The sequence below is a fragment of the Salmo salar genome, chromosome 28 (assembly GCF_965601325.2).
Source record: "Salmo salar chromosome 28, fSalSal1, whole genome shotgun sequence".
NCBI lineage: Eukaryota > Metazoa > Chordata > Actinopteri > Salmoniformes > Salmonidae > Salmo > Salmo salar.
This window is the reverse complement of record NC_138318.1, coordinates 14,855,459-14,872,684: the sequence shown is the minus strand read 5'-3', so window position 1 is coordinate 14,872,684 and position 17,226 is coordinate 14,855,459. Positions and strand designations below refer to the sequence as shown.

General features: G+C 42.3%; 1 protein-coding gene across 2 annotated transcripts; it reads left to right on the top strand.

Moving 5' to 3' along the window:
- The first annotated feature begins 10,465 nt into the window (after positions 1-10,465).
- Positions 10,466-12,578, top strand: pts (6-pyruvoyltetrahydropterin synthase). 2 transcript variants are annotated; one of them, XM_082970347.1, is made up of 7 exons: positions 10,466-10,613; positions 10,887-10,968; positions 11,325-11,404; positions 11,578-11,600; positions 11,795-11,851; positions 12,043-12,113; positions 12,236-12,578. In XM_082970347.1, the coding sequence occupies exons 1-7, from the start codon at positions 10,601-10,603 to the stop codon at positions 12,357-12,359; spliced, it is 450 nt and encodes a 149-aa protein (XP_082826473.1). In that variant the 5' UTR covers positions 10,466-10,600; the 3' UTR covers positions 12,360-12,578.
- The last annotated feature ends 4,648 nt before the right edge of the window (positions 12,579-17,226 follow it).

The following is a 17,226-nucleotide window of genomic DNA, read 5'->3' as shown; positions in this document are numbered from 1 at the left end:
TGAGCAGAGATCGTGTCAAGTTTATGAGTGAAAGTGTATGAGTGATGGGCGGTAGAACACTAGCTGACTTGTGATGGGACAGTGAGTGAGAGTGCTATGTAGAGCCATCATCATGCGCAACATGATTGCAATGTGTATACAAAACATGCATTTCTAAAGTCTTTCCCAAAAAACGTTCCGAATTAAATGTTGAATGCAAAGAAAGCATATGCTTGGGAGAATGATATCATGTTGGTTTGTACCAATCGTTTGGGTGTTTGTTTGTTTTGCAAACTCTCTCATCACATGTCTAGTAGCATAAAGAAACATCTTAGCCAAACACAACGGTCCATTGAGAGGCGTAAATTGGAATTAAAGAGGAATTACAACAACAAAAAGTTTCAGCAACAACAACAACACGTTTTTACTCAAAAGTAGTCTACTGATGTAGTTTAAGTATTATTGTGGATATATAACATCCAATTTTGTAGTTTTTCTATAAAAGTGTGATTTCTTTAGGGAAAACATGAAAAAAATTAAAAATGTTCCACTTGTCGTCATTTATTTATGAATCTACATTATTATTATTATTATTATTATTTTACATAGCCTGCCTGAATACATTGTTAGACAGTTTAAAAATTCACTTTTTAATGCATTTGACAGGATTTTGCGTATCCTATTTACAATCAAATTGTATTTGGAATTTTACAGGTTCAAAGTTCAAAGTTGCATAATGTCAAAACAACAAAACACCTGTCATACATGCTAGCATAAGATGCAATAAGTAGATGAACGAGTCCCATCCTCTCTGAAAAGAAAAAGTGAAACGACAAAGTTGGAGAACCAGCATGAAGAATAAAACACCCTAAAAAATATTAGGAAATATTAAACAAAGGACGAAACTACAACAAAACACACATGAGATGTCCCTTGCTGATAGTATCCTAAAAAGGAGGAATATTTCAAGCAAAGAGAAATATAATGCATGTGCTTCCCAGAGAATGGAGAAGATGAGAGCAGAGCAAAAAGAGGAGGCCCAGAGAATGGAGAAGATGAGAGCAAAGCAAAAAGAGGAGGCCCTGAGAATGGAGAGGATGAGAGCAGAGCAAAAAGAGGAGGCCCAGAGCAACCAAAATGTGTTAAGAAAACACAAGAACATAATTGCAGAAAAAGGTAGAGAAGCTGGCTTTAAAAACTGGCTTTAAAAACGTTTTTACAGAGAGCAGCAAGGTCAAAAGAGGAGCATGAAAGTGACAGCAGAAATACAAGAAAAATATGGTCAGAACAAAGACAAGACAAAGCAGAAGAATTGGCAAAGCAGGTGAAAGGACAACAAGATAAATTGGAGGCAGAGAGAATTAGTCTATTAGCCAAAACAGACAGCACAGTATGTCACTACTACCATGGACCTCATTGACAAGGTCTCACCGAGAAAGTCAGCCATTTTCCATCAGAAGAACATCAGAACCACAACAGAGGGGAAGTTGGAAGTGGCAGTTGTTGAAGCAGTAGCCAAAGTCCAGACAATCTGGAACAAGGAAAGCTTTGGCTTGTTCACTGAATATGATTAAGAAATACAAACTACAGAGACAGTTTGTAAAAAGATTTGGGTTCAGTAGAAAACTCTGAAGGCAAGCAACAACAACAAAAAAGCCCAGGAGGTGAACATAGATTACCTCAATCTAGTTTTAGCAGTGGAAAAATGATATGAAGCAGTCTCTCACAGTGCTTGATAAGAAAAAGGTGAGCAAGAAGACTGCGAAGGCAGCCAGCTTTCTTGACTGCTCCATTGCATCAAGAATTTCTCAAAGCCAACCCTTGTCTCGCAATAGGAGGTGCTATGTTTTACAGATCAAGACCAAGAACCATTCATCCACAGAGAACTGCAAAACGTGTGGGTTGCCTCTGCGAATACTGTGAAAATATCTGAAATTACAGGCAGTGAATGGCCACAAAAATACACCAACCATAAAAGGTGTGTATGCATTCAGCAGTGTCACTAAGTGTGAGAAAACTACAATGAATGATTTCCAACAACTGCAGTGTATCAAACGGCAGTGTTAGGATTGTCGTGTCCATTGACTAAATCCACTTATTGCACCCCTCCGCCAACAAAAGGACACTGACGTAGAGTGGAAAAGATGGGAGATTATCAGCCAAAAAGTAACAAATGGTAAACAAAAGTACACCATAAAAAAGTGATCACTGGTCTGTAAGCGTGGATCTATGAAGATGCTTATTGAGGAACTGAAACAAGAGGCTCAAGCTTTTTAAGAACACTTGTTTGTCAAGGACTGGCAGAACACAGTATTGGGCTTCCTGGACTTTGCCGAGAACTACCTTTGCAGGTACCAGCAAGAGCCCCAAGGGGCTTTCTGACTCAAGAGAGTGCTACACTGCACCCCTTGGTAATGTACTATAGGGAAATGCCTGAAGATCATCACAGAAAGTTGTATGATAATATCAGATGACCTCAAGCATGACTACATTGCAGTCAATGGATTTCAAACTGCAGCTATTGATCACATGAAAAACCAAAGACACCTGAAGCTCAACAAGTTCTAAAGATACTCTGACAGCTGTGGTGCACAATACAAATAAAAAGGACTTACAGTACCAGTCAAAGACTATTTTAACTATTTTCTACATTGTAGAATAATAGTGAAGACATCAAAACTATGAAATAACACATGGAATCATGTAGTAACCAAGAAAGTGTTAAACAAATCTAAATATAGTTTAGATTTCAGTTTCTTTAAAGTTGCCACCCTTTGCCTTGATAACAGCTTTGCACACTCTTGGCATTCTCGCAACCAGCTTCACCTGGAAGGCTTTTCCAACAGTCTTGAAGGAGTTCCCACATATGCTGAGCACTTGTTGGCTGCTTTTCATTCCCTCTGCGGTCCAAATCATCCCAAACCATCTCAATGGGGTTGAGGTCGGGTGATTGTGGGGGCCAGGTAATTTTCTGCAGCACTCCATCACTATCCTTCTTGGTAAAATAGCCCTTACACAGCCTGGAGGTGTGTTTGGTCATTGACCTGTTGAAAAACAAATGATAGTCCCACTAAGCGCAAACCAGATGGGATGGTATATTGCTGCAGAATGCTGTGGTAACCATGCTGGTTAAGTGTGCCTTGAATTCTAAATAAACCACTGACAGTGTCACCAGCAAAACACCCCCACACCTCCTCCTCCATGCTTCACAGAGGGAACCACACATGCAGAGATCATCCGTTCACCTACTCTGCGTCTCACAAAGCAATGGCGGTTGGAACCAAAAATCTTTAAAAAATCTTCCTTTCCTGTGTCAGTCCTCATGAGAGCCAGTTTCATCATAGCGCTTGATGGTTTTTGCGACTGCACTTGAAGAAACTTTCAAAGATCTTGACATTTTCTGGATTGACTGACCTTCAAGTCTTAAAGTAATGATGGACTGCCGTTTATTTTTGCTTATTTGAGCTGTTCTTGCCATAATATGGACTTGGTCTTTTACCGAATAGTGCTATCTTCTGTATACCACCCCTACCTTGTCACAACACAACTGATTGGTTCAAACGCATTAAGAAGGAAATACATTTTACAAATTAATTTTGAACAAGGCACACCTGTTAATTGAAATACATTCCAGGTGATTACCTCATGAAGCTGGTTGAGAGAATGCCAAGAGTATGCAAAGCTGTCATCAAGGCAAAGGATGGCTACTTTGAAGAATCTCAAACACGTTTTTGATTAGTACATGATTCTATATGTGTTACAATGTCGAAAATAGTAAAAATAAAGAAAAACCCTTGAATGAGTAGGCGTGTCCAAACTTTTGACTGGTACTGTACAGTCGTGGCCAAAAGTTTTGAGAATGACACATTAATTTCCACAAAGTTTGCTGCTTCAGTGTCTTTAGATATTTTTGTCAGATGAAATTCTGAAGTATAATTACAAGCATTTCATAAGTGTCAAAGGCTTTTATTGACAATTACATGAAGTTGATGCAAAGAGTCAATATTTGCAGTGTTGACCCTTCTTTTTCAAGACCTCTGCAATCCGCCCTGGGATGCTGTCAATTAACTTCTGGGCCACATCCTGACTGATGGCAGCCCATTCTTGCATAATCAATGCTTGGAGTTTGTCAGAATTTGTGGGTTTTTGTTTGTCCACCCACCTCCTGTGGATTGACCACAAGTTCTCAATGGGATTAAGGTCTGGGGAGTTTCCTGGCCATGGACCCAAAATATCAATGTTTTATTCCCCGAGCCACTTAGTAATCACTTTTGCCTTATGGCAAGGTGCTCCATCATGCTGGAAAAGGCATTGTTCGTCACCAAACTGTTCCTGGATGGTTGGGAGAAGTTGCTCTCGGAGGATGTGTTGGTACCATTCTTTATTCATGGCTGTGTTCTTAGGCAAAATTGTGAGTGAGCCCACTCCCTTGGCTGAGAAGCAACCCCACACATGAATGGTCTCAGGATGCTTTACTGTTGGCATGACACAGGACTGATGGTAGCGCTCACCTTGTCTTCTCTGGACAAGCCTTTTTCCGGATGCCCCAAACAATCAGAAAGGGGATTCATCAGAGAAAATGACTTTACCCCAGTCCTCAGCAGTCCAATCCCTGTACTTTTTGCAGATATCAGTCTGTCCCTAATGTTTTTCCTGTAGAGAAGTGACTTCTTTGCTGCCCTTCTTGACACCAGGCCATCCTCCAAAAGTCTTCGCCTCGCTGTGCGTGCAGACGCACTCACATCTGCCTGCTGCCATTCCTGAGCAAGCTTTGTACTGGTGGTGCCCTGATCCCGCAGCTGAATCAATTTTAGGAGATGGTTCTGGCGCTTGCTGGACTTTCTTGGGCACCCTGAAGCCTTCTTCACAACAATTGAACCGCTCTCCTTGAAGTTCTTGATGATCTGATAAATGGTTGATTTAGGTGCAATCTTACTGGCAGCAATATCCTTGCCTGTGAAGCCCTTTTTGTGCAAAGCAATATTGATGGCACCTGTTTCCTTGCAGGTAACCATGGTTGACAGAGGAAGAACAATGATTCCAAGCACCACCCTCCTTTTGAAGCTTCCAGTCTGTTATTCGAACTCAATCAGCATGACAGAGTGATCTCCAGCCTTGTCCTCGTCAACACTCACACCTGTGTTAACGAGAGAATCACTGACATGATGTCAGCTGGTCCTTTTGTGGCAGGGCTGAAATGCAGTGGAATTTTTTTGGGGGGAATCAGTTCATTTGTATGGCAAAGAGGGACTTTGCAATTAATTGCAATTCATCTGATCACTTTTCATAACATTATGGAGTATATGCAAATTTCCATCATACAAACTGAGGCAGCAGACTTTGTGAAAATTAATATTTGTGTCATTCTCAAAACTTTTGGCCACGACTGTATATCTGATGTTAGCTATGCTGGGTCTGATTTTGACTTCCCTATACAACACAACTATTCTGGCTCCAGGCATGGTAAAGGTGCCAATGATGGGACAAGTGCAGTAATCAAGAGCCATGCCACCGCAGCAGTGAAGTTTGGCCAAGTCCTGATCAGAAACGCGAAGGAGCTCTACAACTACAGCAGAGACAATCTGAAAACAGAAGCATCTCCAGATACAGTACCCATTACCTCCGTATCATGTTCTTCATTCCCAGTGAGTACATTGAACAAAAGTCTATGAGAATATGTTGAGCAATGGAGAGGTGAAACTTCATAGTCTGCGTGGTAAGTAACATATTGTTTACATTATGTAAATCATGTCTAATAATAAATTACTTATTTCAATAACCTCATGTGATTCTTTGTTTTCATACCATAACTTTGAAAGAGATCCCAGAAAACAGATGTGCCAGAGACCCGATGTGCCAGAGACCCGATGTGCCAGAGACCCGATGTGCCAGAGACCCGATGTGCCAGAGAACCGATGTGCCAGACACCAGATGTGCCAGAGACCAGATGTGCCAGAGACCCGATGTGCCAGAGACCAGATGTGCCAGAGACCCGATGTGCCAGAGACCCGATGTGCCAGAGAACCGATGTGCCAGAGACCAGATGTGCCAGAGACCCGATGTGCCAGAGACCCGATGTGCCAGAGAACCGATGTGCCAGAGACCCGATGTGCCAGAGACCAGATGTGCCAGAGAACCGATGTGCCAGAGACCAGATGTGCCAGAGACCCGATGTGCCAGAGAACCGATGTGCCAGAGACCAGATGTGCCAGAGACCCTGATGTGCCAGAGACCAGATGTGCCAGAGACCTGATGTGCCAGAGACCAGATCTACCAGGTGACAGTGACCAGATGGATGACAGCATCACCCACACACACACACACACGGTGCTGGAGGAGTATTGATGGTAGTAGTGATAAAGAGATATATTAATTTCATAAAGCCAGAGAACATGCTGTATGTGAAAATAGGGCATGCAGTGTAACACACCCACAATGCTTGAAGACTTAATTATATTAATTTCATTATTGATTATTATTGTCAATGATTTTCTTGACAGAACCCATTGTATTATTTTATTATATTATTATTATTATATAAGCTGTTAAAAAATATAGAAATGCTGTTAGCTTTTTCATTCTTCAGGAATGTTCAGCATGGCTATTAATTATAGGGAAATTGACTAAAGCACAAAAAGACTTGGCTATATAATAGCCGGGTGTGGGGGCCGTCAGCGACCCAGAGGATTGGGTGATCTCGCTTTCCGAGGCCGACGTGAAAAGGGTTTTTAATCAGGTCAACAACTGCAAAGTCGCGGTCCCCAATGGTATTCCAGAGAGCATTCTCAGAGCATGCGCAGGACAGCTGGAAGGCAAATTCAGTCATTTTTAACCTCATGTTTTAAGATGACCACAATCATTTCTGTTCCTAAGAACTTTAAGGCTTCATGCTTTGAGAGGCTGGTTATGGCACTAAATTATGACATTAACTCCACCATCCCAGCCACCCTAGAACCACTCCAATTTGCATACCGCCAACACAGAGCCATAGACGACGCAATCTCAATTGCTCTCCAGAATAATAACTATGTGAGAATGCTGTTCATTGGCTACAGCTCAGCATTCAACATCATTGTCCCATCCAAGCTCATCACCAACCTTAGGACTCTGGGTCTGAACACCTCCCTCTGCCACTGGATCCTGGATTTCCTGACTCAAGATCACAGGAGGCAAGATCACCTCCGCCACGCTGACCCTTAACACAGGGGCCCCACAGGGGTGTGTTCTTAGTCCCCTCCTGTACTACCTGTTCACCCACGACTGTGTGGCCACGCACGACTCCAACACCATTATCAAGCTTGTTGACGACACGATGATGGTAGGCCTGATCACCGGCGATGATGAGTCAGCCTACAGGGAGGAGGTCAGTGACCTGGCAGTGTGGTGCCAGAGTTACAACCTCTCCCTCAACATCAGCAAGACCAAGGAGCTGATTGTGGACTACAGGATAAGGGGGGGCAGGCACGCCCCCATCCACATCGACGGGGCGGCAGTGGAGCAGGTAGACAGGTTCAAGTTCCTTGGTGTACAAATCACTAAAGACTTCAAATGGTCCTAACACACACACACAGTTGTGAAGAAGGCCTGACAGTGCCTCATCCCTCTCAGGAGCCCTCGATTGCATGGCACTACAGAGGGTTGTGAGGACAGCCCAGTACATCAATGTGGCCGAGCTCCCTGCCATCCAGGACCTCTATATCAGGTGGTGTGAAAAGAAGGCCCGGAATATCGTCAGACTCCAACCACCCAAACCATAGACTACTGTCTCATCGTTGTCGGTGATCAGGCCTACTATTGTTGTGTCGTCAGCAAACTTAATGATGGTGTTGGAGTTGTGCTTGGCCACACAGTCGTGGGTGAACCGGGTCTACAGGAGGGGACTAAGCACGCACCCCTGAGGGGCCCCAGTGTTGAGGATCAGCGTGGCAGATGTGTTATTACCTACCTGGGGGCGGCCCGTCAGGAAGTTCAGGATCCAGTTGCAGAGGGAGGGGTTTAGTCCCAGGGTCCTTAGCTTAGTGATGAGCTGTGTGGGAACTATGGTGTTGAATGCTGAGCTGTAGTCAATGAACAGCATTCTCACATAGGTGTTCCTTTTGTCCAGGTGGGAAAGGGCAGTGTGGAGTGCGATTGAGGTTGCACTCGTGAAACCCCGTCCAAGGTTTCCCTTTTTTCAGGGGGGTAATCCGATTTGGCCACAATGTCTCTCACGTTTGGGAGTCTTTTAAAGACAATACGTGGGGAATGTTAAAGATGGGTTTCAGTTGTGGGTCAGTGTCAACAATGTACCAGTGCTTCCTGTTAAATGCCTTCCCCAAGGGTGAGTATCGGGTGAAACATAAGCATACGTTCTGCCTTTTCTTTTCATTTTGGTTGAAGGTTTTCCAACTGTTATCCCTTCAAAACAATAACTGTCACATTTTACCCAATTTTCTTTATACGTCCTTTCCTTAAACTTTAGTATGAGATCCGTGGTCTGTTTCTGGTACAATGCATCAGAGCTACATATCCTTTTAATTAGGCTGAATTGACTTAAAGGGAGACTTTTAATGAGTGGACATGGATGGAAGTGGTCCCCTCTAAGGAGGGTGTTCCTATCCGTAGGTTTCCTGTAGAGATCTGTAGAGAGGGAGGTTTTGCCCATAATAACCATCACATTAAGAAAACTGATTTGGGATAGGTCATAGTTAATGGTGAAACGAAGGTGCTCATTCATAGAGTTTAGATAGGCATGAAATTCCAATAGTTCTTCCTGGGTCCCTGTATACACTATAGATCAGGAAAATATCATCTAAATATCTCAGAATGAGGAAAATATTGGGGAGAAAGGGGTTAAGTTCTGGATTCAGCACCACCTGTTTTTCAAACATTCCTAGATACATGTTAGCATAATTAGGAGCCATAGTGCTCCCCATCGCTGTCCCTTTGGTCTGGGGGAAAAGGCTCCTCTGAAGAGAAAATTGTTGGAGGTTAACACCAGTTCATCCAAGTCCACAATACAATTGGTGCTGGGAAGAGCATTAGGGGGACGGTCATTAAGGTAGAACATGAGGGCCTCTAGGCCGCCCTGATGGGGGATGTTAGTATATAGGATGGTAACATCAAAAGAACAAAAAATTTGATTTTCTGGTATACAGTCCACAGATTTAAGGAGATTGATAAAATCAATAGAGTCTCTGGTGTACGTGGGGAGAGAGCTTGCCCAGGGCTTCACAAAATGGTTTACAAAGGTTGAAATGTTCTCTGTCAGAGATCCGTTACTACTCACAATAGGTCAGCCTGGTATAGCTGGCATCTTTTTAATTTTAAGGAGAGTGTATATGACAGGTGTGGTTGGGCAGTCAACTTTCATATATGCATATTCTGTCTTTGTAATTTCCTCTTTATTCAAAAACTTAAGACAGTTCATTATGGATCAGAGACTTGAATTGATTAGTAGGATCCCTAGGGAGCCTTTGCAAAATGAATAATCTCTGAGAATTTCCTTTCCATAGTCGGCAGCATTTTACATCACTATTGCATCTCCTTTGTTGGCAGGTTTTATAATGATAGTGGAGTCATTCTTGAGTTCCATAAGGGATTCTTTCTCTGCGTCGACATATTGTGGAATACCTTGTATTCTTGTTTCTTAGCCAGGAGATTATGTACATCTTTCTCAACTAGGTGACAGTATTTTTCAAGAAAGGTATTTCTTTTGGGAGGTATACATGTGCTTTTTCTCTTAAAATATATATTTTCCCTTATCATGTCCGCAGAGCGAGAGTCAAGTTCATTGTCATCCTGGTTATCAATGGGAAGAGCATTAGCACTATGTCCTGTCTGGTTACTTGTCTCATTCAATGTATTTACATTGGCAGGTGCATAGGGAGCAACCCCATTACCAAATAATTCAGTCAATCTCAAACGGCGGAAAAACTTTGGAAGTCTATAACGGTATTAAATGACAGTCCCTTACCTAAGGCAGATGAGCATGTGTCAGATATAGACCTGTTTGACAAGTTCATTACAATGTCTTCCTCCGTGTGAGTCAGAGGGACTTCGGGTGTTGTGCGTTATCCACACTGCAATGTTTTGAAAGGTGGACTTTTATTTTGAAGGTTCTCTCATTACCATACAAGTGATGTCATCGTTTGTGCTGCATGCAAAATATTAGTTGGTTTAGAGATCCACAGTGGAGGTGTCGTAATACTCATAAAACCTAGCGGTCAAACAGGGAAGTAGTTCCAATGGTTTTTCCACCCACCATTAATTGTTCCCATAGGGGATTTTTTTTAGAAACACTTAATAAGGGCAGTGTTTCGTGTAGGCTTACCCTGGCTTGACGCTTTGATAACCATGTAAATCTCTCTCGGATATGGTGACTTTGATCAATATAGTCGGCTGTGTTTACTCTCAGATTCGAAAACGCTAATTGGCATCATGCAAGACTACAAATCCCTGCAAGCTCCTGCACGTCATCTCTGACGGACACCTTTACTAACAGGTATTGTGCGCAGGAGGTTGGTGGCACCTTAATTGGGGAGGATGGGCTCGTGGTAATGGCTGGAGTTTTTTTTTGCGGGTAAATACAGGCGAATATATTGACAGTCTCCTTGGCCTAGAGATTTACACGGTTATCAAAATGTCACGCCAGGGTAAGCCTACACGAAACACAGCTCTTAGTTTGTTTTAAAAAATGCCCATGGGAAAAATTCTTGGAACCATTTCCCTGTTTGACTGCTAGGTTTTATGGGTAGTATAACCCATACCGTGGTACTATGTTGTCGCTGCGCGTTGACTGACAAGAAAAGACTAGGGGGGCGTGGACTCAATTCTCCACACGCTCAGCATAACCTTTTTAACGGCGTCTGCGACGACTATTAATTACATTGTTTACTTCTGTTCATCTGTTATCGCAATGGCACAAGCCGATTCAAGAAACGAAGTAGCAGAGCGCATTGGATACATCACACGAGTCCAGAGTTTCAGCGCGTGCCATCGATTGCACAGGTACCAGTGCAATCCTTTTCTATCTTTTTGTTGTTGTTGTTGAAAACGACGACGCAATAGGCAGCTTAATGCAGGGTTGCCATCTAGAAACTGTCGCAGAGGCTGCGAGACGAGTGGAAGATGGACAGCATTTTGGTATTATTGTGTTTCCAGTGAGCCGTTTTATTTGATAGAGGGGAGAGTTTTTAACGAAAGAAACTGGAATAAATTATAACCCGTTGCGTCAATCCCGGAAGTTCATGGGAACTGTAGTTCTATTGTAGAGACAGCTAAGCCATTAACTTCTTAAAATTGTTAAAGGTTTTTATTATCATATTTGTTGAATTGAAACCTCATGTATTGTGTTGTCTCTCCAGCCCGACGTTGAGTGATGAGGTAAACAAGAGGATATTTGGGAAGTGCAACAATCCCAATGGCCATGGACACAACTATAAAGGTCAGTCATTGGCCAAGGTCTCATTCAAATCATGCACGTAGGACCAATTCTGTTGTCAGTTATTGTCTGATTCACAGTTGGCCTATAGGTTACATAGCTGGCCTGTTCCATAACTTCAAACTGGGTCTAACCCAATGTTTATCTAAGGCTCTGTTGTGTTTTTACTTTTGTAGTAGAGGTGACAGTACGGGGAAAGGTAAGTCCCACCTGACACTTTGCGTCGTACCATATTCATAAAAACACGACTTACAGAACATTCATGGTTGCTAGTGGTAGAAACACACCAGTAAATCACATGGCACTCTCATGATATGAAAGCAGTCTGCCTCCTTGGTAATGAATGTTGGAGACGCACAGACCGTCACAGAGCTTCTCTTTGTCCATCTCCAGATCGATCGTCACACAGGCATGGTGATGAACATTACAGATCTGAAGCAACACATCGAGGTAAGACCCTCCCTTTCTTCCAATCCTGGATTTGACTTTTTGATTTGAAGCTAAGGCTATGCTTTGATAGCGTAGGCTGCTAGACTATTAATTTCTTCATTCATTTCACATTTATAGCACATTATAGAGAATAAGGAAAATGCATAAATGTATTACTGTTATTTACAAACTCATGTATAATCCTGATACAGGAAGTCATCATGATTCCGTTGGACCATAAAAACCTGGATAAGGACGTCCCCTACTTTGCCAATGTTGTCAGGTGTGTGCTCCTTTACTGGACCGTAGCCTTATGTTTATGAGTAACGGGTGGATTTTCAGTTCGGAGCATGTGATTCAGAGTTTCTATGGTTTAACGTTTGTTTTTTTTGGTCTGCTGTGCAGCACAACAGAAAACGTGGCTGTATATATCTGGGACAACATGGTCAAGCAGCTACCAGCCAATCTTCTCTACGAGGTCAAGATTCACGAGACTGACAAGAACATTGTTGTATATCGAGGAGAATAGCCAGCCACCTTCAGTGCCTTGTAATTAGTAAGATATTTACTAATATATATTATGTAGTATGCACATCTCATGTTTTGAGTTCATAGATGGACTTATACGGTGTGTTAAGTGTTACGATAGAGTTCAGGTTATACTATTGAATAGTATTGTGCATCATTTGCTGGTGCAATCCACTCTACGACTTTGTTACAATAATAAATGGAATAGCTAAAATTTAAACATGTTGCTTGTGCCTCTACAGTGCATCTACAATAGAGAACATATAGAATGTACCTGACTACAGATTGACCACTAGAGTGCAGGATCTGAATGCCTCATAGCCCAGTAAGCAGCTTGACTTGACTGAAATGTCTAGTACAGGGGTGTCAAACTCATTCCTTGGAGGGCATCATGTCTGCTGGTTTTTAGTTTTCCCTTTTAATTAAGACTTAGACAACCAGGTGAGGAGCGTTACTTACTAATCAGTGACCTTATTTCATCAATCAAGTACAAGGGCTCCCGAGTGGCGCAGCGGTCTAAGGCACTGCATTTCAGTGCTAGAGGTGTCACAACAGACCTTGGTTCGATCCCGGGCGGCGCACAATTGACCCAGCGTGTGTGTTTTACCAGGGTAGGCTGTCATTGTAAAATAAGAATTTGATCTTAACTGACTTGCCTAGTTAAATAAAGGTTAATACAAACCAACAGGGAGGAGCAAAAACCTGCAGAGACTAAGCCTTGCATGGAATGAGTTTGTGGTATAGTATGTCAAATCATCAAAACAAAAGGTTTCAGAGACAGTGTGGGAACAAGCTAAAATGAGCTTAGAAAAGCCATAGATGCTTATTGTTCCATTCTAAATTCTCATCAACTGATATTGATAAATTACCATTTAAAAAATATATATATTTCACCTTTATTTAACCAGGTAGGCGAGTTGAACAAGTTCTCATTTACAACTGCGACCTGGCCAAGATACGGCAAAGCAGTGCGACAAAAACAACAGTTACGATTAAACAAACATACAGTCAATAACACAAAAGAAAACAATCTATGTACAGTGTGTGCAAATGTCGAAGAGTAGGGAGGTAGGTAGGCAATAAATGGGCCATAGAGGCGAAAATAGTTACAATTTAGCATTAATACTGGACTGATAGATGTGTAGATGATGTGCAAGTAGAGATACTGGGGTGCAAAAGAGCAAGAGGGTAAGTAATAATATGGGGATGAGGTAGTTGGGTGTTCTATTTACAGATTGTCTGTGTACAGGTACAGTGATCGATAAGCTGCTCAGACAGCTGATGCTTAAAGTTAGAGAGGGAGATATAAGACTCCAGCTTCAGTGATTTTTTTTTTTTTTGTAATTCTTTTATTTTATTTTTTTTAGTATTAATTTTTTTTGCTATTTGTTCGAGTCATTGGCAGCAGAGAACTGGAAGGAAAGGCGGCCAAAGGAAGTGTTGGCTTTGGGGAGGACCAGTGCAATATACCTGCTGGAGCGTGTGCTACGGGTGAGTGCTGCTATGGTGACCAGTGAACTGAGAAGGCAGGGCTTTACCTAGCAAAGACTTGCAATATTAAACAGTAGGCTACCATATTTCGTTAATTGTGGGGCACAATATTGTGGAGTGTCTCACATGGACTTGGAGGGGCTCTCTTTACTTTCCTTTTAAAAATGATTAGATCTCGTGACTTGTATAAGATCCTACAGTATGTTCTTATACATGCACAGCCCTGGAACATGAACTACACTCCCCACCATCTCGGTCATCTCTTCTCTTGTTATGAGCTCCTCCACAGATTAATAAAGCATGTATATACTGTAGTATATCCCAGCACCTTAACACCAGACCGCCCTTACATGATCTATGGAGATAGTTCCCACTTGCAATATGACTTTAACGAGTTGCCAGTAGTAAGGTATTTAATCTTCTAGACATAAAATAACACATGTTTAGTGATGCATGATTCTCTTTCAGACCTCCGGGTTAGCCACAGCTAGCACATACTGTAAATTAGAAACAGTTTTTATGCTGGTACTGTAGAATCCTGAAAAAATGTCGGTCACAAATCATAGCTGACACAATGTCAACATGCTATAACTCATCATACAGTTCAGTGATGAGGCTTTGGGGCAGTATGTGTGCTTACAGATTGGTACTCATGTGATGACCACGTATTTTAGTAAGCCTGCTTTCAAATCCTCTCAGTGCATCTTGGTGTGTATTTTCTCCTCGCTTTTCATTCATTCATGGCTTAAAATCTGTCACCTAACCACCACCACTTTGTCTAATAAACTGCAATGCGGATCCTCTGAATACTCTTGTGATACAGATCACAACATATGTGAAATGTCATAAGGTCGATGGGATGATGACACTGAAACGAGGGGGCCCTTCTCTGCCAGAGTTATGATTTATTTGAAGAATGTACTGGGCGATTGTATAGTATGAGGCAAAATGTTACCACGGCACCAACCCACAATTAATCAGATTCCAAAAATGTGCGTCATGCATCAGCAGACCTGCTGCTATGATCATGCTAGAGCAGCTCCAAGATGCCCCTTAGAAATTGATCCTAGGTCAGTTTTAGATTTTCACTCCTAAAAAGGTTTGGATCTAAGGAAGGTAGGCTGATCCTAGATCTGTGCCTACGAGCAAATGTTAACTGGAGCAGTAGAGATGGCATCGCACAGTGCTTTGGGCCCTATCATTACGCCCACATACTAGGCAGTGAGATTATAGCAATTACCAGGTAAAAGCCTGTCATTAGGGCTCTGCTTCATATAAGATTGTTTGATAGCATCTTCCTATGAGGATAATCAATGTGGTGCATTATGACCATGGATCAAACCATCCAAGACTTCCTTTATTAGCTGTGTCTCTCCTGAAGACCTGCAGGTGATTCCTCAACAGTTTTTGGGACTCGAAGCACACCGATTTGATTACTCAAACTGTATTGACAAACATATCACATATCAGTTGTAATTGTCTCATGAACATGTATGCAGAGTTTTTTATTTGACCTTTATTTATCTAGGCAAGTCAGTTAAGAACAAATTAGTTTTTACAACAACAGCCTACCAGGGAACAGTGGGTTAACTGCCCTGTTCAGGGGCAGAACGACAGATATTTACCTTGTCAGCTTGAGGAGTCGATCCAGCAACCTTTCGGCTACTGGCCCAACGCTCTAACCACTAGGCTACCTGCCGCCCCAGGTTTACTGAAGCTGTGAGATGTCTTTTATCATTCCTCCTCCTGACCCCCAACCCCCCCCCCCCACTATGACAGTGTCCCAAAAGGGACTATAATACACACACAGCCCATGCTGTTATCATTTCATGTGTATCACGCCAAACAAAAACCCCATTCACTGAGATGTGGCCCTGCGCCAGAACACAACCTTGATGATAAGCCGTACAAGAGCCATGGAGGAGGAGGAGGAGGAGCAATTATTCCACCGGCATCTAACTGGCTCTATCACAGAGGCTAGGGTTGAGAGGCCTGAGGTGAAGAGGTTTAGGAGACTGGGAGATGGATTTAGTACATTTATTAAAGAACGGGTTGGTATAAAGGCTGGGAAGCCAATACGTTAGAATTCAATCAAACTATCATCTGCTGGCTGCCAGGATACACAACTCTTATTCTGACAACTGGAAGCAGTCTACCTGAGTGGAAGCAGTCTGCCTAAGGCACTGCATCTCAGCGCTAGAGGCGTCACTACAGACACCCTGGTTCGAATCCAGGCTGTATCACAACCGGTCGCGATTGGGAGTCCAATAGGGCGGCTCACAATTGGCCCAGCGTCGTCCGGGTTTGGCCGGTGTAGGTCGTCATGGTAAATAAGATTTTTTTCTTAACTGACTTTCCTGATTAAATAAAGGTTAAAAAAAAAGAACTGGTGTTACTCCTTTTCTTTCACCATGGGAAAACAGCTACAGCATACAGTAAATACCAAACTGCGGGTTGATTGAATGGCGTCTCAGAGGTTTTCATAACAGAAATGTTGGTACAGTTTGACCTAGAGCAGAAAAAGCCTTGATTTTTAACAAAGTCATCCAGGTAAAATGGTACAGTAAACTGAACTTGATGTCCAGAGTGGTCCTCTCCACTGAGGTCAAATTCTTCAACTCCATCTGCTTCAACCTGGTGCGTGTGGAAAACTCTGAAATGTACTGTCATGCGATCCTCTTTGTCAGATAATGCTGGTGAAATGAATATTTTCGACTGTCATGGTGATTAAAAAGTGAAATGACCTGTCCTCTGCATGCCCCGAGATGAAACAAACCAATCATCCTCCCTGTCATTTCTTCCACCTACTAAGTAAACATGTAATGTCACGCATGGCGTCCTTATCTCTTCCCCTGCCTGTAGAGATGTTTGGTATGTAGTCTGCAGGAGAAACGTCCTGTCAGATGTAAGTTCTAAGAGCTTAACCTGGAAAGGACAGGTTATGTCAGGTACTGTAGGAAGTGTTTGTATAGAGAGAATTTAATGACTACAGACAGATCGGATGAATGTGGGGAAATACCGATGGATGTTGGTAACGCTTTAGAATAGCTTTCAAGTAATAAACGTTAACTCTTTAACAGGCAGCTCAGCTAATGTTGACAACCAATTTTAAATGAAATTAAACATATTCATTTTGTTTGGCATATTTTACCATCTCAACCAATGCCATTTAGTAAAATGATCATGTGGTTTTCATTATCGGACTCCTATATATTCTTTAACACCCATTCAAAGATGGTTGAAAATCAGGAAGTGAATGTGAGCAAAACCGAAACTCATTTACCACACATTACTTTACTAATTGTGTATAAAATTGGAAATGGCAAGGTTGTGAAATGTTGTTGACCCCTAAAAACATAATTTAAGAATTATTAAAT